This window comes from Callorhinus ursinus, unplaced genomic scaffold (genome assembly GCF_003265705.2).
Source record: "Callorhinus ursinus isolate GAN/ISIS: 27379988/994484 unplaced genomic scaffold, GSC_fseal_2.0 scaffold116, whole genome shotgun sequence".
Classification (NCBI taxonomy): Eukaryota; Metazoa; Chordata; class Mammalia; order Carnivora; family Otariidae; genus Callorhinus; species Callorhinus ursinus.
Genome location: NW_027397178.1, coordinates 137771 through 163693, shown reverse-complemented (window position 1 = coordinate 163693; position 25923 = coordinate 137771). Strand labels below are relative to the sequence as shown.

At 43.8% G+C, this 25923-nt stretch overlaps 1 protein-coding gene across 1 annotated transcript; it reads left to right on the top strand.

The window, feature by feature from the left end:
- Positions 1 to 758: 758 nt before the first annotated feature.
- On the top strand, positions 759 to 1406 carry RNASE10 (ribonuclease A family member 10 (inactive)). Its single transcript, XM_025883821.1, has one exon. It carries the CDS (start codon positions 759 to 761, stop codon positions 1404 to 1406), a length of 648 nt encoding a protein of 215 aa, XP_025739606.1.
- Positions 1407 to 25923: the final 24517 nt, after the last annotated feature.

Sequence of the window (25923 nt, the reverse complement as noted above, 5' to 3'; positions counted from 1 at the left end):
GCCATTTCTTCCCTGAGAGTACAAGACTAATCATCAGGAAATACCCAAGTGCTAAGAGATCTTTAGTAGTAGAAGGGTTCTGGCATGACATGATGTAGTTTTAATAGGGGCCTGAGATGGAAATTGGGCATCGCCTCCCCCCCGCTCAAAGCGCCACCTGTCCCTACAATGTAGCCTCAGCTTAGGAGTAAGAATGGACCAAAGTGCTTTTTCTATTCCTTTTTATCTTTTGAGGGGAAGGACGGGTAGCAAGGACAGTAATAGACACTGGAATGAGCAAAAATTAACTTGGGATAAAAATAGAGAGATGGTGTCCTATGGCAATTCTAGTCCTTTACCGAGAATAAGGCTTTCTATAAGAATTTCTCTCAAGGAAAGTATGCCACTGTACTTGCTTGTCTTTTCAACCATTCTCTTGGGTTATTTGGAACTAATTTTTGTGTAGGAGCCATTTGATGTCACCTTTCCCTACTGATTCCCCGTATGCGAACCAATTTCAGAACTGCTTCTCCTGGTCATCTTCCTGTCGTGCAAGATCATACGTTATTATACAGCAACGGGAATGTTGTGGGGAGGGACCAGAGAAATGGGAAAAGAACAAGAAAGAATCTCTGCCTTGAGGGGAGGGGGTAATGCGGAGAAGGGAGAGGAGACCCCAAAGACTATGGTGTCAGTATTTAGGGAGTCTAGGGTCCCTCCTGGAGCCTAGTTTCATCTCAAAGTCAGTCCTTCTGTTTCCCTTTGGCCCTCCAGGAAAAATGAAGCTGACTCTGGTGCAGATCTTCTTCATGATGTTGCTGCTCCTACTGGGCCTGGGGCTGGGCCTGGGGCTGGGGCTTCAGATGGCTGCAGCAGTCCTGGAGGAGAGCGAGCAGTCCCTGAGTGAGCTGTGGTCCAGTGACTCAGAGGACAAGACCAAGGCCACGAAAGGAGAGGGCAGCCGAACTACAGAAACCTTGCTGCTTAGCAACAAAGGAGTGGTGCAACCAGGCTGGGCCGAAGACACCGTCCTCGGGGAAGACGAAGTTCAGGGAAGCAAGATGCTCAGAGCTGAGCCTCTCCTTCAGAGCCACAAAGACTACCTTAGGTCTGACCTGATGGCCAGGGAATGCAACAGCCTGATGGTACAGAAGCTGAAGGAGCACAACCGCACGTGCATAAACCAGTACACATTCATCCACGAGGATCTGGATACGGTCAACGCTGTCTGTAACAGTCCTGTGGTTGCCTGTGAGCTCAAGGGGGGCAAATGCCACAGAAGCTCCCGGCCTTTCGATTTGACACTCTGCAGGCTGTCCAAACCAGGCCAGGTCACTCCTCACTGCAATTACCTCACTTTCATTTTTGAAAAGTATATCATTATATCTTGTAATGACATGAAGGTCCAGATAATGTCTGGACAATGAAACGACTTATCTTCTTCTTCCTCTTCATCTTTCTCCTCTTTCCCTTCCTTCCTACTTCTTCTTTCTCATACTGTTTTCCTCGTCCTGGGTGTTTGGCATAGAAAGGTTCTGGGAAGAGAGGCTGGCCTACTCTGGATCATTCTCCCCTGGGAACACAGTTCTTCTTTGCCCTAGGTTTCACCCAACTTGCATTTCGTTCCTGGGATTTGAGGTGGCAGAATAGGGTAATGCTCTGTAGTGTCCCTGGGTCCTCCGTCTCTCCTGCCCTGGAGAGAGATAAGTGAAGAACTGCCCTAGTCTCTGTGGTGACTTTGGTCATCAGCTTGTTCCCCGGTCTCTTGGCCTTTGGGTGTGGACTGTAAGAGGTTAATGCATCCTAGGCCCATGTCCTTTACTGCTCTTCATGAGCCTCTAGGGCCATCACAGGAGCCTCTGGGGCTTTCCACATGGCCCCTCTGTGCTGCAGATGCAAATGAGTGACTCTAGCCATGACCGCACCTGCTGAACCATGTGGATCAGGTTTCTTTTCTTGAGTCCCTCAAAAGGGAGGACTAGTCTGAGGGGTCTGCTGGGAAGGTGCTGGGGTGGTGCAGACTAAGCTAGAACATGTGATGCGGCAAGGACAGCACCCTTTTGTTTGACCCTCCTCAACCCTTTTCTCTCTCCTCCCAACTTTTGCTCCCTGCCTCTTTGTTTTGCTTCTTTTTCCATCTCTTTGTTTTCTTTTCTTTTGCATTCCCCCTCCCCCAGCTGACGCCCCCCCCTTCTCTGTTTTCCTTTTCCTCTTCTTTTTGGGCTCTCCCTCTCCTTTCTCAGAATCCCTTTAGAAATTCATTCAGCCCCTTAAGTGTCAGACTCTAGACTTCAGCTTGGGTTGTGATCTCAGGGTAGTGGGATCGAGGATCTCCTCCCAGCTCTGCCCTCAGCAGGGAGTCTTTTCTCTCCCTCTGCCCTCACCCCTGCTTGCAAGCACACACTCTCTCAAATAAATAAATAAATCTTAAAAAAAAAAAAAGAAATTTATTCAGCCAACACTGATGATTTATACTATGCCAGGTAAGAAGATGTTGGTCCTATAGTCTAAAAAGTCTGGCATAGGGAGTTGGAGGGAGGGCGGAGAAAGGGAGCCTTTTTTCCAAATTATGTCCAGAAAGCAGACTAGTGCTCACGTTGGGTGTTCAATGATGCAGAATGGATGGGATCAAGGGAGTCTTATTTTCAGTCATCATCTCTTCCCCTTTTTGCTCTGCAGAAGAACGTTGGTGAAAGAATAATTTCAGCAGAGAAGGGATTGGATCTATTTGTGGAGCAGGAAAACTATGGGGTGGAATAAACAGAGGATGGAAGTGGCTGCCCTCATCCCATTTCCTCTGAATTAATTTCTATCAAGAAACAGTGTAGTTAGATGTGCATGGGCGCAGAAGGGAATCTGAGAAAATTGCCGGGTGACTTAATTCTGAGATTCCCTCACCCTAGAGGGCTCCTCTGCTTCATTCTACGAGACAGTAACACACTCCAGAGTCAGGGACATACATAAATGGGAGACTGGAGAGAAGAAGGAAAAAAAAAAAAAAGATCTGGCTTACTCTGATCTGGCTTTAACGTTCCTTTTCTTTCTTCATTTCTTCCCCAATTTCTTTTATCCTTCTGTTCTCCCAAGCAGGCAACCACTAAATGTGTTGCCTCTCTGTCACCTCAGACTCCCCTGGTTCAACAATTCCCTTCAGACCTCTCACCCTCCTCCGGCAGTAATAACCTTGTAGGAGCAGTGTTGCTGGGCAGGAAGCGAATTTGCATCTGCAGGCCGCCCTGACCTTTAGAGGTGGGAGGGGGTGGGGAGAAGGTCAGGAAGTGTGGGCAAGGCCAAGGCCAAGGCCGGGCAGATTCCTACTCTTCCTGACGCAGAATCCCTTTCAGGGGAAACAGACAAAAGATTATCTCAGACCAGGGAGAAAATGAGAAATGAGGTGGGAGGAGAGGAAATAAGAGTGGATGTCAGAGAAAATCAGCCATGTTGGGAATTTGTCCAGAGGGTAAACCAAAGGCATTTAGGATTACGGATGGAATGTGAAAGGGTTGCAAGACGGACTTCATCTTAACCAAAAGCCAAAGGATCCACATCGTCTGGCTCGAAATATTAAGAGATGGGATTAGCTAGGAATGAAAGCCTGTACTCTCTCGTTTTCAGATGGCCCGCTTCTCCCCTTCAGCATTCCCGCACTGGCCTCTCCTCCTCTAGTCTCCACTTGGGATGCTCTAGGTGGTCAGGCCTTTTACTGTGGAGACTGTCTTAGGAAAGCAGCTCACAAAACGCTCTTTGGGGTCCCAGTGGTTCAAGCAGGAAAGCGCAGCTTCTGTGACCCACAGAACAAGGTGACAAGGCACACCCCACCCACCAGGGACAGAAAATTAACTCATTAACTCAAATGCTGGCTCATTCACAAAATTATCACCAACTCCTTCAGCTCCAATGTAGCTCCATCCTTACACTTTCAATCATACGCGTTGGCCCCTGTAACAGGTCCTCAGTCCCTTACCTACTCTTCCCAAATCCCCAAAGCTCTGAAAACTGAAAGGGTTTCTTTAAAGTGGCTCCAAAACTCCTTTAGATGCAAAATCTGACTGAATTAATGATGCAAGCCTATTTATTATCTTTATGCTTCATTTCATTACACATTTCACTGAGGAAATATCAGTGTTTGTTTATGAACATTGCCTCAGATAGACTCCTCTAGGGGTGTTTGAGTAATAGCACACATGTATGAACACACACACACATTATTGCTTTTGAAAATCTGAAAAATTCTAAGTTTCCAAAATGCATTGGCCCCAAGAGTTTTAGGTAAAGGATTGTGGACTTAAATACATAATTTAATCAGCCCTTAATTAATTTGAGTATACAATAATGGCCCAATGAAGTCATAAGCATCTTTGTAGAAGCAAATACAAGCTTCTTCTATATTCTTCACTGGCACATTTATTTTTTTTTAAAAGATTTTATTTATTTATTTGTCAGAGCAAGAGAGCGAGTGAGCACAAGGGATGGGGGGAGCGGCAGGCAGAGGGAGAAGCAGGCTCCTCGATGAGCAAGGAGCCCGATGAGGGACTTGATCCCAGGACCCTGGGATGATGACCTGAGCCAAAAGCAGATGCTCAACCGACTGAGCCACCTAGGTGTCCCCATTGGCATATTTATTGATCAAAGTTTATCTGCTTGTTGATTAGAACCTTCTCAGAAGTTATAAAAATTGTATAAAACATAGAATTATTCAAAAGGAGCAAATTTTCTGACTCCTGCCAAATCGTGTGCAGCCTGAGTCACATTTCAGAGGGTTCGTGTGCTCTTCCGGAGAAGCATGAGGGAAACCATCATTGTATGCAGGCGCTCTGCTAGATGCTGTCACATACTCGGTTTTGCATAATTCCTGTAAAGAGGTAACAGCAGAGTAGATTGGCTCCATTTTACAGAAGAGAAGTAACAGACTCGGAGACGCCAAGTTTATCTTGACCAAGATCACCCAATTTATAAACGGTTGATCTGTCATTCAAATGGAATGTTCCTGCCCTTTCCCCCATTTGCTGCTTCCTGATTTCTGGCACCATTCAGTTTACTCTCCTGGACCCCAAAGGGTGACATTCAGCTCTAACTAGAGTTTAGGGCCTGGATTCTGGATTCTTTGCCTTTGTGATAAGCACATACATACTAGTAACGAAGTTGTTGGAAGAAAGACAGGCAGGGCCAAGCCCCCCTCCCCCCACCCCCACCCCCCACGCAAAGAGGAAACCACCCGTAAAAGGATTTGACACTGCCCTGGAAGTGTTGCAGGATTTTCTCCCTTTAGTGCCCACAGTTCTTGGTCACGCCACTTCAAAGAATAAAGAGGCAGACCAGACAGAGTGGGCAGCAAAACAAAGTTTATTGAGCCATAGTACAAAGCTCCCAGAGAGAAGGGGGGGCCCTAGAGGGTTGCACCCAGAGTTTCTAAGTTTAGGGGTTTTTATGAGCTCTTTTGTGGAACTATCTTCAGCAATCAGAGCTTTGGGCACGTCTCTGTCTACCTACTAGGTTAACGTCCACGTGCTGATGGTCCTTATTTGCTGGTCTGGGGGCTTAGGTCTTTTTTTGCGGGGGGGCCTTAGGTCTTAATTGCCCCTTGCCTGTGATATTGATGATGGGGTTTTGGAATATAGGTGAGGTTCAGTGGGGTGGAGTCCGGATCCGACGACTAAGAAAGAATTCTTGAGATGTCTTTGGTGCAAAATGGTGGTTTATAAAGGCACGGGGACAGGACCTGTGGGCAGAAATAGCTGCTGCCCCGGGGTTGTGAGGGGTGGCTGATTTATACTATGGGGTTGGGAAAGGTAAGGAATAGGAAGGTTGAAAGAACTTTCATACGCTAAAGAAGACTCACAGGATACCGGAGGCCTTGCCATTGTCATGTTAAGGTTGTCTACCCCTCTAGTAAGGCATTAATATTAAGATAGTTGGGAACTTCCTGGAGGAACATTACACTCTGCCCACTTCAAATACCGTCGATGGGCCGCAGGTTGTAAAGACATTTAATTGTATTTACATTCCCTTCCGGAAGCTATTGCTGAGGCTTATGTAAGTAAACTGAGGGAGACTCAGGTTTTGTAGGATTGTGGTCTCTACAAGTTAACCATTTGTTTTTCCTTTAGGGCAGCCAGGAGTGCCTGAGGAATGTCACATATAGCCCATGGTTGGGGGGGTTATGGGGTATCAGCTTCTGCTTTGTCCTCAGCTTGCCTTCTGTTCCCTCATCATTGACAAATGCTTTTGTGGTTAATTGTCTTATTTTAGGGGTGCCTGGGTGGCTCAGTTGGTTAAGCGACTGCCTTCGGCTCAGGTCATGATCCTGGAGTCCTGGGATTGAGTCCCGCATCGGGCTCCCTGCTTGGCGGGGAGTCTGCTTCTCCCTCTGACCCTCTTCCCTCTCGTGCTTTCTATCTCTCATTCTCTCTCTCTCTGAAATAAATAAATAAAATTAAAAAAAAATTGTCTTATTTTAGGACATTTTGCAGAATTCATTTCTGCAAAGGCTACAAAGCAGAATGTCAGTGGGGTCCTCTCTAAGCTGCACAACAGGATGTTGGTGGTGTTTTATTTTAGCTGCCCTGACTCCATGTTTTCTTGTTGGAGACCCTGGTCCTGACCACCTAACTGTCCAACTAACTCCTAACATTCCCCGCTCTGAAGAATTGACCCAAACTACCCATTAGGGAAAGGGGGAGACGACCGACCTAAGTGCTTTCTGCTGGTCGGGGGCTCTGTTGAAGAACGCAGTCAGGGTTTCATCCCCGGAAGTCTGTCTAAGGATCCCCGGTAGAAGTCGGGAGGGGCTGTCTCCAGTCGTGGCTGCACAGGCAGGACCATCTGTAGCCTGATGGACTCTTAAATGAGAAGAGACAAATCAGATAAGGGCATTAAGAATACAAGGTCTGAAAAGGAGCGGGAGGAAGATGACTAATAGCGGGGCCATTAATGGCGAGGGCCATTGTAACAGCTGTGTTCCAGGGGGACACCCACCAAGAGGAGAGCTCCTCTATTTGGGCCACCAGATTATCTGAGGAATACCTGAGAAATGAGAGGTCACCTGACCTGTGTTGTTGTTTTAGAAGCAGCATACTCCCCAAAGGAAGGTGCAGGATTTAAAGCGGAGCAAGTTTTTATTTGCATGACTGGACGCTCCAGCAATAGTGCCTGGTACCGTAGGAGGTGGCTGTCTGTGAGCCAGTGACTGCCATCAGTTGATAGGAGGCCTTGAATATTATGGGGGTGTATACAGTAAGATCTTGTCCCGGAGTTAGTTCCATAGGCTTGGGATCAAGAGTACAGTGGTCTTGCCGGCCAGCCATAGGCCACCAAGTCAAGTTTTTTTGCTTAAATCTCCCACTGGCTGTTAAGTTGGTCCTGGGGCCTGGGTTAGGACGTCCAAGGCCATTCCCTTTCTTTCAGTCATATACAAGTTGTAAGCCCTCCTGATGAGAAGACTTAAAGCTGGGACACTGAGCAAGGCCCTGAGGTGTTTAAAAGCTTTTTCTGATTCTGGGTTCCACATTAATAGATGAGTACAGGCTGTCTGGATGCCCTTGATTAATTGATAAAGAGGATGTGCTATTTCTCCATCCCCTGGTATCCACAAGCGATAGTACCCAGTTATGGCTCCAAACCCCTTAATTGTTTTAGGGTTTTAGGGAGAGGGTAGGAGGCAACAGGCTAAACCCTATCTTTTCCCAGTCTCTTTGTCACCTCTGAGAGGACCAAGCCCAGATACTTGACAGATGTCTCGCATAACTCTGCCTTGGGCTGAGAAACTTTATATCCTCTTGTACCAAGGAAGTTGAGAAGTTTTTGGGTGCTGGTTTGAATGCTTTGCTCAGAGAGGGCACATAATAGGAGATCATCCACATATTGTAATAGGACATAGTTCCCCCCGGAGAAGTGTGTGAGATCCAGAGATAGGGCTTGTCCAAATGATGACTGTCTCGGAACCCCTGGGGCAAGACTGTCCGTGTCAATTGAACAGCTGGGTTAGTAGGGTCTTCAGACACAAACAGGAATGGAGAGTCTGGGTACAGTGGAATACAAAAGAAGGCTTCCTTTAAGTCTAAGATCGTGAGCCAACTGGCATCAGTGGGGATTTGAGCAAGGAGGGTGTAAGGGTTAGGAACCATGGGATGAAGCAGGACCACAGCCTCATTAGTAGTGGGAAGGTCCTGAACCAATCTTCATTCTCCATTAGTTTTTTGTCCCCCCGCCAAATTGGGGTGTTACATGGGCTGTTGCATTCTTTTAAGAGCCCTTGCTGCTTTAGATTACTGATGATTTTTATTAGGCCCTGCCGTGCTTTTGGTTTTCGAGGGTACTCTTTCCAACAAGGGGAAGTTGTCGGGTCTGAGCAGGGAGCCCGATGCAGGGCTCCATCCCAGGACCCTGAGATCATGCCCTGAGCTAAAGGCAGACGCCCAGATGCTTAACTGACTGAGCCACCCAGGTGTCCCTGCTCTTTTTTTTTTTTTTTTTTTTTGCTCTTAAGCATACTTTGAAACATATATTAATTTTTTTTTAAGATTTTATTTATTTGACAGAGAGAGACACAGCAAGAGAGGGAACACAAACAGGGGCAGAGGGAGAGGGAGAAGCAGGCTTCCCACTGAGCAGGGAGCCCGATGTGGGACTCGATCCCAGGACCCTGAGATCATGATCTGAGGCGAAGGCAGACGCTTAACTGACTGAGCCACCCAGGTGTCTCCATCTCTGACCTTATATTAGGACTTTACCAGGAAACTTGCTGGTGATTAGGTCAGTGGCCTCTAACTAGACATGACGCTTGTACATTGCTGTGACATCTGTGATCTATAGGTATGTATTGCTAGCTCTGGTTAATCTTTATAGTGAACTTTTCTTTTGAGGTCTAATTAGTTTTTTTTTTTTTTTTTAAGATTTTATTTATTTATTTGACAGAGAGAGACAGCAAGAGAGGGAACACAAGCAGGGGGAGTGGGAGAGGGAGAAGCAGGCTTCCCGTGGAGCAGGGAGCCCGATGCGGGGCTGGATCCCAGGACCCTGGGGTCATGACCTGAGCCGAAGGCAGACGCTTAACGACTGAGCCACCCAGGCGCCCTGAGGTCAAATTAGTTTTTGTGGTTATTTTTATTTTCTGTGGTTGCAGTGCAATTATTAGAAAAACATTTTAACCGGGCGCCTGGGTGGCTCAGTTGGTTAAGCGACTGCCTTTGGCTCAGGTCATGATCCTGGAGTCCCGGGATCGAGTCCCGCATCGGGCTCCCTGCTCGGCGGGGAGTCTGCTTCTCCCTCTGACCCTCTTCCCTCTCGTGCTCTCTTTCTCAAATAAATAAATAAAATCTTAAAAAAAAAAAAGAAAATAAAATTGCTGATCTACATAGGGTCCCCACTTCTCCCCACAGATTTTGACCAGGGCCACACATACCCTAAGGGATTTGCTTGTAGCCAAATTCAGGGTAATGTCTTTGGTATCATGTCCTTGTTGGGCTTCAGATATGGACTCTCTTCCTCAGCTCCCGCAGGGGCTCACTTATGCTAGGCAGAGTAGACTGGGCTGGCCCTTTTCGTCCCTTCTCCTTTCCAAGGTGGCAAAGTGATATTGTCTGACAGAGACTCATTCCTGGTGGGATGAAAAGGGAGTCCAAGGTGATGTAGTTTTGGAATATAGGTGAGGTTTGGTGGGGTGAGGTCTGGAGCCGACGACCAAGAAAGAATTCTTGATACATCTTTGGGGTAAAATGGTGGTTTATGAAAGCATGGGGACAGGCCCCGTGGGTAGAAAGAGCTGCAGCCCCGGGGGTGTGAGGAATGGCTGATTATATACTTGGGAGTTGGGGAAGGTAAGGAAAAGGGAGGTTTCAAAAGGATTTTCACATGTTAAAGAAGACTCAGAGGATACTGGAGGTCTTGCCATTGTCAAGTTAAGGTTGTTTTTCCCTCTAGCAAGGCAGTAACATGAAGACAGTTAGGGGCTTCCTGGAGGAATGTCACACAGGTCCCACCCAGGAAGTGGGGGGTGGGTTGCAGGGTGTCAGCTTGTGCTTTGTCCTCAGCTTGCCTTCTGCTCCCGCATCACAAGGGACAGAGTTGTTGCTATGGTCAGCAATCCTTTGCTTTAGCATGTTCTTTGTTGATATTCTTGCCTCTGTACCCTGTACCCCACCTATGGGCCTGCCATTTCTTCTTCACGTGTGCAGACTGAGCTTCAGTTAGTTGCCAGAAAGTGGCTCAAATCACAGAGATGCCACTTCCAGGAGCAACTGGGCTGGCTCTTTATTAACAGGCTTTGTGTCCCATTAGTGTCTGCAGTTCTTGGTCACGCTGCTCTGAAGAATGAAGAAGCAGACCAGACAAAGAGTGGTGGGCAGCAAAGCAAAGTTTATTGAGCAAGAGTATAAAGCTCCCAGAGAGGGAGGGGGGCCCTAGAGGGTTGCCCCTGGAGTTTCTAAGTTTAGGGGATTTTATGAGCTCTTTTGCAGAACGTTCTTAAGCAATCAGGGTGTGCTGAGTGGTGCCAATCAGGGCTTGGGCACGTATCTGTCTACCTATGAGGTTAGTGTCCGCGTGCTGATGGTCCTTTTTTGTTGATCTGGGGGCTTATGTCTTAACTGCCCCTTGCCCGTGACATTGACAAATGCTTTTGTGATTAATTGTCTTATTTTAGGACATTTTGCAGAAGTCATTTCTGTAAAGACTGCAAAGCAGAATGTCAGTGGGGTCCTGTCTAAGCTGCAAAACGATGTCAGTGCTGTTTTGTTTTAGCCGTCCTGAATCCATATTTTCTTTTTGGGGACCCTGGCTCTGACCACCTAACTGTCCAACTAACTCCTAACAGAATTATGATTCAGAGGGCACCTGGGTGGCTCAGTTGGTTAAGCGACTGCCTTCGGCTCAGGTCATGATCCTGGAGTCCTGGGATCGAGTCCCATGTCGGGCTCCCTGCTCATCAGGGAGTCTGCTTCTCCCTCTGACCCTCTTCCCTCTCGTGCTATCTCTCATTCTCTCTCTCTCAAATAAATAAATAAAAAATCTTAAAAAAAAAAAGAATTATGATTCAGAGACCAAGTAAACAATGGATTTAGGGGGAGAATAAGGGAGAAGAGGAAAATGTGGTATTAAGGCTAAGCAGAAGGCATGATGAGGGAAACTCAGGTGCTTATGCTGGGGCAAAGTAGGACTTCAGGAGGCACTGGGATGCCCCACTGTCCGAAAAGTGTCAGCTCTCCATCACTGACATGAGACTAGTGTTTGGAATTATATCTTTATAAACTTATTGTGCATTCCTAAATGCAAGGATATAAAATTTTTAGCTTCAAAGAATGAGTGGGATTTTCAGTACCTTTATAAGATGACAACAGGAAAAGCAAAAAGAAAACAGTTCTTCTGTGAATGCTTTTACAAGGGTTTGGCAGTGTGCTAGTTCCTGGGTATTCTTTCTTTCTAAGATTTTATTTATTTATTTAATTGACAGAGAGAGAGAGACAGCGAGAGAGGGAACACAAGCAGGGGGAGGGTCAGAGGGAGAAGCAGGCTTCCCGCCGAGCGGGGAGCCCGATGCGGGGCTCGATCCCAGGACCCTGAGATCATGACCTGAGCCAAAGGCAGTCGCTTAACCAACTGAGCCACCCAGGCGCCCCTACATTCTTTTTTTAAAAAGCAAGAAGTTAACCGGTTATTGTATCTGCCATTTTAGCACATCCACAAACGAGACCCATAGGGAATAATTGTGATAGGAAGAGGGAAGATGATGTGATTAGGTCCTGCACTTGGCACTGCTCTGGAAAGCTGGTCTGGTTCAGGACCAACATACAGCAAACAACCGCATTAGGAGACTGGGGTTAGAAGAATGTTATTTCCAGAGTGAATGAAAGGGTATCAAAGGGTCAACGGTAAAGCTAGATATCCTTTACCAGGCAGGTGCAGCCATCCTGCACCTGCTGTGAGTGCTACCTGCCAAGAATTCATAGGTGCACGCTTCTCTGGAGTGTCACTTCCAGTGGGGGGCCCTGGGGGGGCTTCCTCACTGGCGATGCCTAAGAGGTTACGTCCTGCCCCCAGGGTGGCCCACAGCCAGTGATTGATTGATCCAGATGAACAAGAACCTGGACCTCTTGCCTTAATTTTTTGTTTTCCTCTTGCCCCATGTCAGTTATGTTCCAGAGCTCCCCATGGGGTCAGGTTTGAGGCTGGACTTGCTAAAATCACATCCTTGTTTAGCTTTTTCTTCTGCCCTATGGTGCTTCTGTTATTTCCTTACAGGTATCCCCTGAGAGCACGCCCTCAATGAATTACTAACTCAGAGATCTCCATCTTAGGCTCTGCTTTTTGGCCACCAAGCCTAACACCTTTGCAAAGAGCAAGCCCTGACAGAAGCTGGTTCTTTAGGACATACACATTCTAAGGAAGGAATAAATAACCCGTTTTGCTGGAGATCATGTCAGGCAGACAGGCAGGTGGAGTAGACTCTAGAATGTCAGGATGACATCATGGTTAGCTGGGCACAGAGAATCTGGAATTTCACAGCTTATGTTCAAATCTTAGTTCTAACATTCACTAGCTGACCTTGGGCAAGCAACCTCTCTGGTTCTTGTTTATCAACAAGTGGGGAATGTCTTCGGCAGAACTAACAATGCCTTGTGCATTTCAGGTGCTCAAGGTAGATGTATTGAATTGAAGTCACATTTTTTTTTTTTTTTTGGCATGGCCCATTCTCCAACGTTGGCTGATATGCCCTGGTCCTCCTTTTATAACTAGTCAGTACCACCTAAGAGAAAGATGGACTAGATCTCCTGGCCCTTACATCAATAGTGTTACCACTGTACCATGTCTCCAACTTTCTTGATCTGGAGCGAGTCAGCCACTTGTCATCAGTATCTGGGACTTCCACAGGGGCTTTGAGAAGAGCTTTATGGTTTTTAGTTACTGTGGTGACTCAATGTCCACATGTTTACTGATACTCTTTCCTTCAAAAGGTGAGCTTAATTCTCCTGTCCTTAAGTATGGGCTGAACTTAAGGATTCATTTCTAGTTGATCAAATGTGACAGTGCGTGACCAAAGTGATGGCATGCTGCTTCCGAAATAGGTCAAGAAGAGCAAGACTTCCTCCTTGCTCTTGCTCTTGAATCACTTGGTCTGTGGCAAGCTAGCTGCCATGTCATGAGGACACTAAGCCTCTCCTGTGGGGAAGAGCTGAGGTCTCCCAGTAACATCAGGCAGGGAGAAGTCCCCTTCTCAAAAGCCATGTGAGTGAGCTTTCTTGGAAAGGGGTTCTCCAGCCCCAATCAAGCCTTTCCATGACTGCAACCCTGGCTAAAATCTTGATGGCAACTTCATAAGAATCCCTGAAACAGAACCACCCAGTTAACTTGCTTTCAAACTCCTGACCCTTAGAAAATGTGACATAATAAATTTTTGCTGCTTTAAGCTGTTAAGTTTTATGGTAATTTGTTAACACAACAATAAGCAATGAATATAGTATGAAATGAAAGATTTTGGTTGTGGAATAGCTCATTATGATGTTTTTCATTTCTCCATTCATAATTATTCTTTTCTTTTCTTTACCTGGAACCTAAAGAATGATGATACCCTCCCCCCAGCCCCCGGCTAATAATTGACCCGCCAACTTAGTTAAAAACCATAGATTATCTATCACTTCCAGGACATTTATAAACTTTTGACATGCATCTGTTTATCAAGATGTCTCCAGAAAAGTTAAAGATTATTATTTATTTAGATTATGTAAGTTCCTTAAGAAGAAAAAATAATTATAATCTCCAGTGATGTCCTGAGGTAGGGTACCAGGCGGTAAGAATGTAAACTGATCCATACTTCTGGAGGGCAACTTGATAATGTGCAGTAAAAGCTCCTAAAAACTGTTTTTCATACTCTTTGACTCACGAATTCCACTTTTCACAATTTTTCTTAAGGACTTAATTTGGCAGGTACATAAAGTTGTATGAACAAGTTGGCAGCATGGTTTACAATAGTAAAAAGTGGAAAATCCTAAATGTCCAACAATAGGGATCATTTAAATAAGCAAGGTAATCCCATAGTGAAATACTGTTCAACCCCTTAAAGTGATAATAAACACCTACATTTGTTAACATGGAAGAATGTAGATAAGGTCAGTGAAAAAAAATTTATAGTGTGTTTATTAAGATTCCACTTTACATAAATATAAAAAACTATATGTATATATTTGCATGTAAAAAATCCTGGAAGGAGGGGCACCTGGGTGGCTCAGTCATTAAGTGTCTGCCTTCGGCTCAGGTCATGATCCCAGGGTTCCGGGATCAAGCCCTGCATCAGGCTCCCTGCTCTGTGGAAAGCCTCCTTCTCCCTCTCCCACTGCCCCTGCTTGTGTTCCCTCTCTCGCTGTGTTTCTCTCTGTCAAATAAATAAAATCTTAAAAAAAAGAAATCCTGGAATGATATATGTCAAAATATTATCAGTGGTTAACTTTCAGCAATGAGAGGGCAATTTTAATTGATTGATTATTTTTGTTGTTGTTTATCTGTATTTTCTACTTTTTCTTTATGGTGATATAATGAATCAAGAAAAAAAGCAATATAATTCGTTATAGAAAATGAGAAAAATACAGAACAAAAGAAGAGTCATGGTCAAATGTATTTACTCAAAGTTAATCACTCAATATTTTGGTGCATATACTTCTAGATTTTTTATGTGCAAATATACGTACAAGGGGTGCCTGGGTGGCTCAGTCAGTTAAGCCACTGCCTTCAGCTCAGGTCATGATCGCAGGGGTCATGGGGCCCCCTGCTCAGTGGGGAGTTTGCTTCTCCCTCTCCTTCTGCCCTACTCCTGTTCTCTCTCTCTCAAATAAATAAATAAATAAAATCTTCAAAAAATATACATACAAACATGTATATCTTTAAAAGCATGATTGGAATAAAACATTAGTTGTGATTTATTACACTTTATAAATATATTTTGAAGTAATACCAAACTCAGAAGTTACAAGTACAGTACAAAGAATGTTTTTTCCTAAACCGTTTGCTCCTTCACCCCTGAATATGTTAGTGTATCTTTCTTACAAATAAGAACATTTGCATATGTAACCACAGTGCCACAGATCCACACAAGGACATTAATACTAACATTATGCTACCACCTAGCTCAGGCTCTATGGTAACAAATGTAGCCATTTGGGCACCTGGATGGCTCAGTGGTTAAGTGTCTGCCTTCGGCTCAGGTCATGATCCCGGGGTCCTGGGATTGAGTCCCACATCGGGCTCCCTGCTCAGCGGGAAGCCTGCTTCTCCCTCTCCCACTCCCGCTGCTTGTGTTCCCTCTCTCGCTGTCTCTGTCTCTGTCAAATAAATAAATAAATAAATAAAATCTTAAAAAAAAAATAAAAAAACCCCACAAACACTACCATTTGTCCCAATAATGTCCTTTTTAGCAAAATAATCCAATTCATAGTCATGTATTTCTTTTAGTTGTCATGTCTCTTTATTCTCCTTGGGTCCGATATAGTACTTCAGGCTTTCTTTCATACATGACTTTGACTTTTTGGTAGGTTATAAGCCAGTTATTTATTTTTTTTTAAAGATTTTATTTATCCATTCATGAGGGGGAGAGAGAGAGAGAAGCAGAGGGAGAAGGAGGCTCCCAAGGAGCAGGGAGCCCAATGCAGGACTTGATCCCAGGACCCTGGGATCATGACCTGAGCCAAAGGCAGATGCTTAACCGTCTGAGTCACCCAGGCGCCCCTAAGCCAGTTATTTTGTAGAATGTCCCTCAGTGTGGGTTTGTCCTGATTTGATTCAGATTCTACATGGAAATGATGTATGTTATTCCCCCACCTTCAGTTACCCTTCAATGTCAGCTTGATCCAGTGATGTTCTCTTTATTAAGATAGAATTTGCCAGGTTTCTCTACTAAAGTTACCATTACTTTTCTCTTGTAACTAATAATAAGTAATAAATATTTTGTGGTAGATGTACTTTGAGACTTTGCAAGTATTTCATTCCTTATCACATTTTCAATGTACCTATCTACTTACATCAGTAAGGACTCATGGTTTCTTGTTTTATTCAAGGAGTTATATAATCTGTCCCCAGATTATTCAGTGGAAGTCCTTTAAATCTGACTTCTGGGCACTCTTGCCATGTCCCCAAGATTCTTTAGGTACTTCCCTGCTTTGAGAAAGAACAAAATGGTCCAAGTTCATCTTACATTTTCCTTGCCCCAACCAGTCATTTCTTCAAAGACACCTGGTTGTTTCTGTGGAGAACAGTATTTTGTGTGTTTATGGTTGCTGGGGTGAGAGAGCTCCAAGACTCTGTCAATGGACAGAGCTTGGGAATATAGCAAAAAGATCCAATTACACACACACACACACACATACACACTTACACGTATGTTTTCTTAAAATATTTTTTAAAATTTATTTGACGGAGACACAGTGAGAGAGGGAACACAGCAGGGGGAGTGAGAGAGGGAGAAGCAGGCTTCCCGCGGAGTTGGGAGCCCGACGCGGGGCTCGATCCCAGGACCCTGGGATCATGACCTGAGCCGAAGGCAGACGCTTAACGACTGAGCCACCCAGGCGCCCTGCATGTATGTTATTTATATACTTACACTGAAAACCATGAGTTCACACCAGTTCTAATCTAACCTCACAAGGCTCATATTACTTTTCTCCCTTTCCATGTTTATATCTCCATTTCCATATTTATAACCCTCTTCTCCATTAATTTCTTTAATATTTTTACTTATTTGATCAATCTCCATGTATGTAACAGATCTTCTGTTGCTGTCACTGTCCCTCTTCCATATGGATGCCCTTTGCCCACTCTGACTCTGATACTCTGTGCCAGGCTACCAGATGCTCCCCATTTCAGTTTCCAGACCCCACACCAAGTCACCCTCTGAGTGGACACCTCCTCTAGCTCTTCAAGCTCTGACTCTTCATGCTGGATTTCCCCCGTCACACCTCACCCTAAATCCCTCTCACCTCTAAATGGATGCCACATTTGCCTGTCTCGGGCTTTGACTTCCCATTCTCCATGCCAGCCCCACCCTCCTTGTGGATGCCTACCTTCCTCTGTCCCATCTAATGGCTTCAGGACTAAACTGTATAGGAAGGGAAGAAAGGGGAAATAAAGGGAGGAAAGCAAAGAGAAGGGAAGGGAAGGAAAGGGGAAATGAGCAACGGAAAGGGAAAAAGTTACATTTTTTTGAAAATTCAAATTATACATTAGCATTTTCTAGATTTTAAAAATTTTACTAGCTATATATTATTAATGACATATAATTTATGTAACTATTTCCCTACTCTTGGACATTGAAGTGACTTCTACTGATAAATATTTGCACAGATACTTTTCCTTAAAACAAATTCTTCTGAGTGGAATTATTAGGTCAAAGAGTATAAATAATCTTAAAGTTGTAGGTACTTTTAGGTTTTCACACCTTCCCTTTCAGTGAAGTTGTACTTATTATATCCCCTGCTACCAGTATACAGAATGGACCTGTGCCAACTGTATCCTTTGCACAATTTGGTATTATCTTTTATTTTAATCTCACAGTTTGATAGGCAAAATACAGCTTCTCATTGTTACTTAACTTTGCCTACCTTTTACTGAATAGGCCATTTTTAAACCAATTCTTAATGACCCGGTGCCTCCTCTTCCCTAAGATTCTCTCCACTTCCTGACACAAACCCTCATGAGTCCGATTTCCGCACACACCTTCTTGATACTCTGTAAACACAAATTAAAAACTCTTTAAATCTGAATGGATTGTTCATGATGGCTGCGTGGTATCTTCAGTCATGCACTCAGCATGTTGAATCTGGGATTCTTTAGGAAGATATCCAGGGAAGATATGGTTCAGGAATTTCTCCTAGAGGAAATTTTCCTAGAGGGAAATTCCATCATAGTGCTCAGTATGTGCAGGTGCCACGGACATCTCATCATTCACCCATGTTTAGCCTGGCCACACGCCCTTCCGTGGTCATGCCAGCATCGGTGTTTACCGTCCTCGAGATTATCTCTCGCAGCCTGGACATGTTGCTCCCACACCCAGGCTTCTTCTCCCTAACTCCTCTCTTATAATCTATTTGTTTTGCCCAGATTAGTCACCTCAACCACTTTTGAAGTGACTCTTTTAATGTTAATCCTAGAATGGAAAGAGATTTAGTTAAAATTCCAAGACTAGATTAAAAAAAAAAAGAAGGGCGCCTGGGTGGCTCAGTTGGTTGAGCAACTGCCATCGGCTCAGGTCATGATCCTGGAGTCCCTGGATCGAGTCCCGCATCGGGGTCCCTGCTCAGTGAGGAGCCTGCTTCTCCCTCTAACCCTCTCCCCTCTCATGTACTCTCTCTCTCTCTCTCTCATTCTCGCTCTCTCAATAAATAAAATCTTTAAAAAAAAAAAAAAGAGTAAGCCGTTTGTAAAAAGGGAACTTTTCCCCTGAAGGCCCTGTTCCATGGTGACTCAAGTTTTTTATTCTGAACAGGCAGCATCACGTCCAGAAATAACCAAATAGAACAAGTGCAATTCCCTGGCTCCACAGTTCTTTTTTTCTTCACAGTTGTGGTCGCTTAAATCCATCCTGTGGAATTCATGGGCTCAGCAAAATATGAATCTTACCGTGGGTCATGCTTCTTTTTTCTTATTGTGGTAAAATATATGTAAACATAAAAATTTCCATTTTAATCATTTTAAAGTATACAATTCAGTGGCATTAACCGCATTCACAATGCTGGGAAACCATCACTACCATCTATTTCTAAACCTTTTTCATTGTCCCAAATGAAAACTCTGTCACTCAGGTCACATTTTGTGTTTATCAGAGTAACACTTGCACAGAGCTACAAGCTACAGTCTCTTTCTTGACACTTGTTGAATCCGGTCCAGGTCCTAAGAGGCGCCACTTCCCACACTGGCTAATTTCTTTGTCCTTACCTTTTGATCCTAATACTGATTCTTTTGCTCCCCGTCACATTTATATACATTTTTACAAGTGTTTATTCTTTTTTCACTGTTGCTTTTTCATAGCATCCTGTTTTTCTTTTATGAAAGCAATAGTTCCTCTGATAACTCAGAATACACCAACTCAAGGTCTAACTATTAATTGTTATGATTTTATCCTCTGGTCCCTGCTTTGTGAGGTTTGTTTTTACTTCATAGGGTTTTTTTTTTTTTTTTTTTTTGGTGGGCAGCAAAGCAAAGTTTATTGAGCAATAGTACAAAGCTCCCAAAATGGGAGGGGACCCGAGAGGGTTGTCCAGCTTCATGTTTTTTAACTGCAATCTTCAAAGAGATATGGAAACAATTCAATATGTGAAGAAAATGGACTTTGCAAACAAAGAGAACTAATTTTGTAGACTTGGGCAAGTAAATTTCTCCTGAAAATAAAGAGAATTCAATGTTTTTTTTGTGTTATGTTAATCACCACGCATTACATCATTAGTTTTTGATGTAGTGTTCCATGATTCATTGTTTGCGTATAACACCCAGTGCTCCGTGCAGAACGTGCCCTCTTTAATACCCATCACCAGGCTAACTCATCCCCCCAACCCCCTCCCCTCTAGAACCCTCAGTTTGTTTCTCAGAGTCCATAGTCTCCCATGGTTCATCTCCCCCTCCGATTCCACCCCTTCATTCTTCCCCTCCTGCTAAAAAAAAAAAAAAAAAAAGTATTGGACCCTTTTTTTTTTTTTAAAGATTTTATTTATTTATTTGAGAGACAGAGAGAATGAGAGAGAAAGCACATGAGATGGGGGGAGGGTCAGAGGGAGAAGCAGACTCCCTGCTGAGCAGGGAGCCCGATGCGGGACTCGATCCAGGGACTCCAGGATCATGACCTGAGCCGAAGGCAGTCGCTTAACCAACTGAGCCACCCAGGCGCCCTTTTTCTTCTTTTTTTTAACATATAATGTATTATTTGTTTCAGAAGTACAGATCTGTGATTCAACAGACTTACACAATTCACAGCGCTCACCATAGCACATACCCTCCCCAATGTCTATCACCCAGCCACCCCATCCCTCCCACCCCCCACCACTCCAGCAACCCTCAGTTTGTTTCCTGAGATTAAAAATTCCTCATATCAATGAGATCATATGATATATGTCTTTCTTTGACTGACTTAAGAGAATTCAATCTCATTAAAAGATATAAACACATACACGTGTGCGTGCGTGTGTGTGTGTGTGTATAATATCAGGGAAGTGGTAGGTGCTGAATTTATGGTGGGTCTAATTTTTCTTCTTTTACGTATTCACTTCTCAAAAAATAACAAACCCCACAGCGCCTACAAGGTGTATGAGGCGCGCCACCAGATGGCGCCAGTGCAAGAGTTTCAGGATTGGAACTATGAAACCCGGGCTTGACTCAGCTGGGTCCCAAGTTTTCTTTACAAATCTGAGTACTCAGAATGAGTTTGGAAGTTCTCCTTCCATTTCTATTTTTTTTAAAGATTTTATTTATTTGACAGAGAGAGACACAGCAAGAGAGGAAACACAAGTAGGGGGGAGTGGGAGAGGGAGAAGCAGGCTTCCCCCGCTGAGTAGGGAGCCCGATGTGGGGCTCGATCCCAGGACCCCAGGATCATGACCCGAGCGGAAGGCAGACGCTGAACGACTGAGCCACCCAGGCGCCCTTCCATTTCTATTTTTTGAAACAGTTTCAGAAGAATAGGTATTAATTCTTTATATGTTTGGTAGAATTCCCCTGGGATGCAGCCACTCTGGAAAACATCATGGAGGTTCCTCAAAAAGTTAAAAATAAAACTACCCCACCACCCAGCAATTGCACTACTAGGTGTTTATCCAAAGGATACAAACGTAGTGATTTGAAGGGGCACCTGCACCCCAATGTTTATAGCAGCAAGGTCCACAATAACCAAAATATGGAAAGAGCCCAGATGCCCATAGATAGATGAATGGATAAAGAGGATGTGTATATGTACACACACACACACACACACACACACACACACACACACACACACACGCTGAAATATTACTCAGCCATCAAAAAGAATGAAATCTTGCCATTTGCAATGACATGGATGGAACTGGAGGATATTATGCTAAGCTAAATAAGTTAGAGAAAGACAAATACCATACGATTTCCCCCATATGTGGAATTTAAGAAACAAAACAGATGAACATAAGGGAAAGGAAGGAAGAATAAAATAAGATGAAAATTGAGAGGGAGGCAAACCGTAAGAGATGCTGAACTCTAGGAAACAAACTGAGGGTTGCTGGAGGGGAGGTGGGTGGGGGATTGGGGTAACTGGGTGATGGGCATGAAGGAGGGCACGTGATGTAACAAGCACTGGGTGTTGTATGAAACTGATGAATCACTAAATTCTACCTCTGAAAATTATAAAAAATAAATAAATAAAAATTTGAGTACTCAGGTACTTATTTTACTGAATAAAATCTGTGAAGAGAACATTTGTAAAAATAGTAAAAAAAACAAAACCCAAGCTTCCTATAAATTTTTAACCCAGTTTCCCCAAGTGTAAACATTCCACTACGTTTGTTTTTATAACTCTATCGTTTTGGAGGGAACCATTTGAAAGTGAGTTTCAACATGACGCCTCTCTATAACATTGTTTTTTGTTGCTGCCAAAACTCTCAATCTTGCTGTATTCATTATTTTATTGCTGTGTAATAAATTACTACAAATTTAGTAGCTTAAAACAATATCTATTTATTATTTCACAGTTCAATAGGTTCTGAATTTTGCCTCAACTGGGTTCTATGCCCAGTGTCTCACATGCCAGGAGTCAGCCAGAAGCTGAAACTAGTAAAGACATGTTAGACTTTTTCTTGAACGATAGTAGAGTTGGATTTCTATCTTGGATCACACACTAAAAAAGATTTCATATGAATTAAATATTTAAAATTTAAGACATTTAAAAATCACATTATAAAAACAAAGCAGAAGATAAAGGAAAATGTATTTAAAGGATATGCAAGTCATCAGTTGTAATTCAGTGCATAAATTTTTTTTTAAAGATTTTATTTATTTATTTGACAGAGAGAGAGAGAGAGACAGCAAGAGTGGGAACACAAGCAGGGGCAGAGGGAGAGGGAGAGGGAGAAGCCGACTCTCCGCTGAGCAGGGAGCCCGACACGGGACTCGATCCCAGGACCCTGGGATCATGACCTGAGCCAAAGGCAGACGCTTAACGACTGAGCCACCCAGGCGCCCCTCAGTGCATAAATTTTAAGACCTCTGGATGATGGAAGATATCACAAACAAATTTGTAAAAGAAACATCTAAATAGAAAAACTATTTGCAACATACACGAGAAGGATTAATACCCAAATAAAATAAACATTGTATGTAAAGTGCTCCAAAGATCAATAAACATAAACAAGCCAGTAGAAAAATATGCAAAGTATATGAATAGGAAATTCACAAAAGAAAAGAATAAATTATCAGTAAACATTTAAGATATTTAACCTCATTAAAAACCATACAAACAGAATTTTTTATGTATCAGAATGGAATATGACATATTTGATAGTAATGTTAGAAGGATTTAAATAAACCCTTTATGAGAGTATGCATTGATATAGCTTTTTTGGGAGAAAACTTGTCAGTATACATTGGGTTTTAAAATGTAATTTTTCTTTGATCCAGAAAAAATTAAAGCCTATTAAAATTGAAGTATAACTTCATTATAGAAAAGCACACAGAACATGTGTACCTCTCAGTGACAATCACAAATCAAATCCTCACATACACCATAAAGTTTACTTCTAGGACTCTATCCTTTGGAAAGATCTCCAAAGATGAAGAGGTTTATATAACCATGCTGGCTTCCATGTATTTTATGGCTGTTTGAATTTTTAAAATTCCAGTTATCTTAAAATTTAATTTTAAAGCTGTTTCTATCTAATCACAGCTCTGCTCTGGATAAGTAAAGGAATGAAATAGTGTGTCTTGGGGCCTAAGGTTAAAGGGGGTGCAGTGCTCTCTCCCCTGAAGCCAGCATCAGTGAGGACGCAAGCTTATGACAGCCTCTGACAGGACAGTCTGTGGACGTGACCCCTGGACAAAGAATGCAGTGGGAGGGACCCGAGGGACCATTGCAGGGAGTCATCACCCCCAGGAGATTCAGAAGTTCCCCCAAGGATACTACAGGGAAATTACATGCCTGTCTGGGGAAATGGGTATTTAAAAGTCTTTAAGATGAGTTGTTTAATGGAAGAGTAGCCTTATTTTATACTGAGAGGCTATAAAAGCCTGGACATGAAGCTTTCATGATTTTTTATAATTACTGTTTGAAATAAGAAGGAAACAGTACCTGTTCCCACTTAGGGAGAACACCTGACCGCTGATACCTCCTGAATAATGAGGCGAATGAGGTCAGCGTGTGCATAGATGACACATACCAGAATGTTCCTAATTTCCTACATTATCTTTTTTAACCCATCAACTCTGTCCTTTGATCAGGCCCAAGCTCTGCCCCGGGGGTTTCCCAAGGTCTCCAGTGAGGTCCAGAGGCATCAGTCCACTTGTCTTGGCCCTCAGCCAGAAACAGAGGGTCCAGGGCAGGCGCCAGGCCTAACATCAGAATTTTTCTGTACACTTAGCAACTGAGGGCGTGTCAACAGTATCAGCCTATTGAGGAATGGGGGTGTGCGGGTTGATGTGAGCTTTTTGGTGCACCCAAGCCGTTTTTCCAATATACTTATTAAGAATTTCATTTTGAGAAGATAGCTGGAGGGGAAGAATGGAGGGGGGTAAATCGGAGGGGGAGATGAACCATGAGAGATGATGGACTCTGAGAAACTGAGGGTTCTAGAGGGGAGGGGGGAGGGGGATGGGTTAGCCTGGTGATGGGTATTGAGGAGGGCACGTTCTGCGTGGAGCACTGGGTGTTATGCACAAACAATGAATCATGGTAACATAACAATAAAAAATTAAAAAAAAAGAATTTCATTTTGGTTTTAACAATGGGAATTAAATTGGTTAAAATACAAAAATAAGACCCACAGTTTTTCCTTAGTCTTTTAATTTTAAATTGCGAATTTTATTAGTTAATTCATAAATTCAGTAGATACCTGCCTGCATTTTGAGTCTCTCACAAAGCTTTCTTGTGAGCTCTGGTCATAAATCATGAGATGGATACAGAGGATGCCACGCATGGGGAATCTCAGTTTGGTCTTGGCTTGGGGAGTAGAGAGCCTCATTTCTGCCTGTCACAGTCTCCGGATTAAGAAGAATCAGCAGAGGCTAATGAAACACAAGGAATTGTTGTGGTCCTCCAGGCTCATAAATAAGTCAGTGATGCAACTCAAACTGTAATTCCCCAACCTAAGAGTTGTTTCTACTAATCCTTATATTTGAATGTTCTTTTGCTGTCCTCCCATGCCAGAACACTTGAGTTAAAGAGCGGGGAGCAAGCAGTAGTTAAAAGAGGGTCATATTTCTCTACCACAGATAGTGTCACTGTCGTGCTTTTGTTTTTCTAATTATATCATTACATGTCATTCTTAAAATTCACACCAGGCCTATACATGGACAACCTAGATTTCCTCAGGCCTCAGCAGTCTGGGGTTATTGATGGAATTGCTTTAATAGCAACCTGCTAGGGCACCTGGGTGGTGCAATTAGTGAAGCCTCCAACTTTTGGTTTTGACTCAGGTTGTGATCTGAGGGTTGTCAGATTGAGCCTTGTGTTGGGCTCTACACTCAGTGTGGAGTCTGCTTAAGACTCTCTCTCCCTCTGCCCCTCCTTACCTCCCCTGCGTGCATGTAAGCGTATGCTCTCTCTCAAATAAATAAATATAAATCTGAAAAAAAAATGATAACCGCCTACATCTACACATGATTATGCGCCCTTCTCCCCAGTTCCTGCATGTATCAATTAGAATTGTGACAGGGAAAGAAACTTCAAATAACAATGGTTGAAACAAGGTAGGTGTTTATTTCTCTCTTACATTTCTTTTTCTAAAGCCCAGTGACAGTCAGTTTAGGTCTGAAATAGTGCTCCATGGTGTAAGATACCCAGGCTCTTCCTATTTTGTTGTTCGGTTTTGTTTTGCTCAAACCGAGCATGCGGCTTCCATGTCAGGGTCCAAGATGGCTCCTCTAGCTTCAGCCATCATGTCTCTATCCCAGCCATTAGGAAAGAGAAAAGGAAAATAGGGGCATTTCCCTCCCCTTCAAGGATATGTCTCAGAAGTTTCACTCATTTCGGTCACTTTCTGTGGACATTCCTCTGTCTAGAAATTAGTCATGTGGACAATTTTACTTGCAAGGAAACCTGGAAAAAAACTCTTTTATTTTGGGTGATTATGTGCTCAGGTAAAATTTGAGGTTCCTATTACAACCCCCAGAGGAAGAAAGGAATTATCGCTACTGAGGCACAACAGGTCCTGTCTGCTCTACTATATACTCTCCAGATGCTCCTAAAATCTCACTCGTGTCATGTCTTTCCTATCTTGGATTCTCCAGGGGAGAGGATGTCTAGAGTGGGTTGGAGTTGGGTATTTTCTTTCCCCCAGATCAGTTAGCCTCTGATAATTCCCTAGCAGTTTAGCCTCGGGTTAACTAGTTTCTCCTGAGGGCAAGGTTTATTAGGAAGAACAGCATGCGTCTGTTAAGAAAACATAGTGTTGGGGCGCCTGGGTGGCTCAGTCGTTGGGCGTCTGCCTTCGGCTCAGGTCATGATCCCGGGGTCCTGGGATCGAGTCCCGCGTTGGGCTCCCTGCTCAGCGGCAAGCCTGCTTCTCCCTCTCCCACTCCCCCTGCTTGTGTTCCTGCTCTCGCTGTCTCTGTCAAATGAATGAAATCTTTTAAAAAAAAAAAAAAGAAAGAAAACATAGTGTTAAGAACAGAGGAAATATGGTTGCTTTCTCCCCTCCCTGCCAGAAGCACTAGGGGATTTTTCTGTGATTTGGGAAGCCTGTTCAAGCTTCGGGAAGTAAATCTCACAAAATTGTGGGGCCTCCCCTTGACTGGGTCTCC

Bases quoted from the DNA above. Each gene is read 5' to 3' on its own strand.
- RNASE10 (XM_025883821.1), top strand. From the start codon at position 759: ATGAAGCTGACTCTGGTGCAGATCTTCTTCATGATGTTGCTGCTCCTA.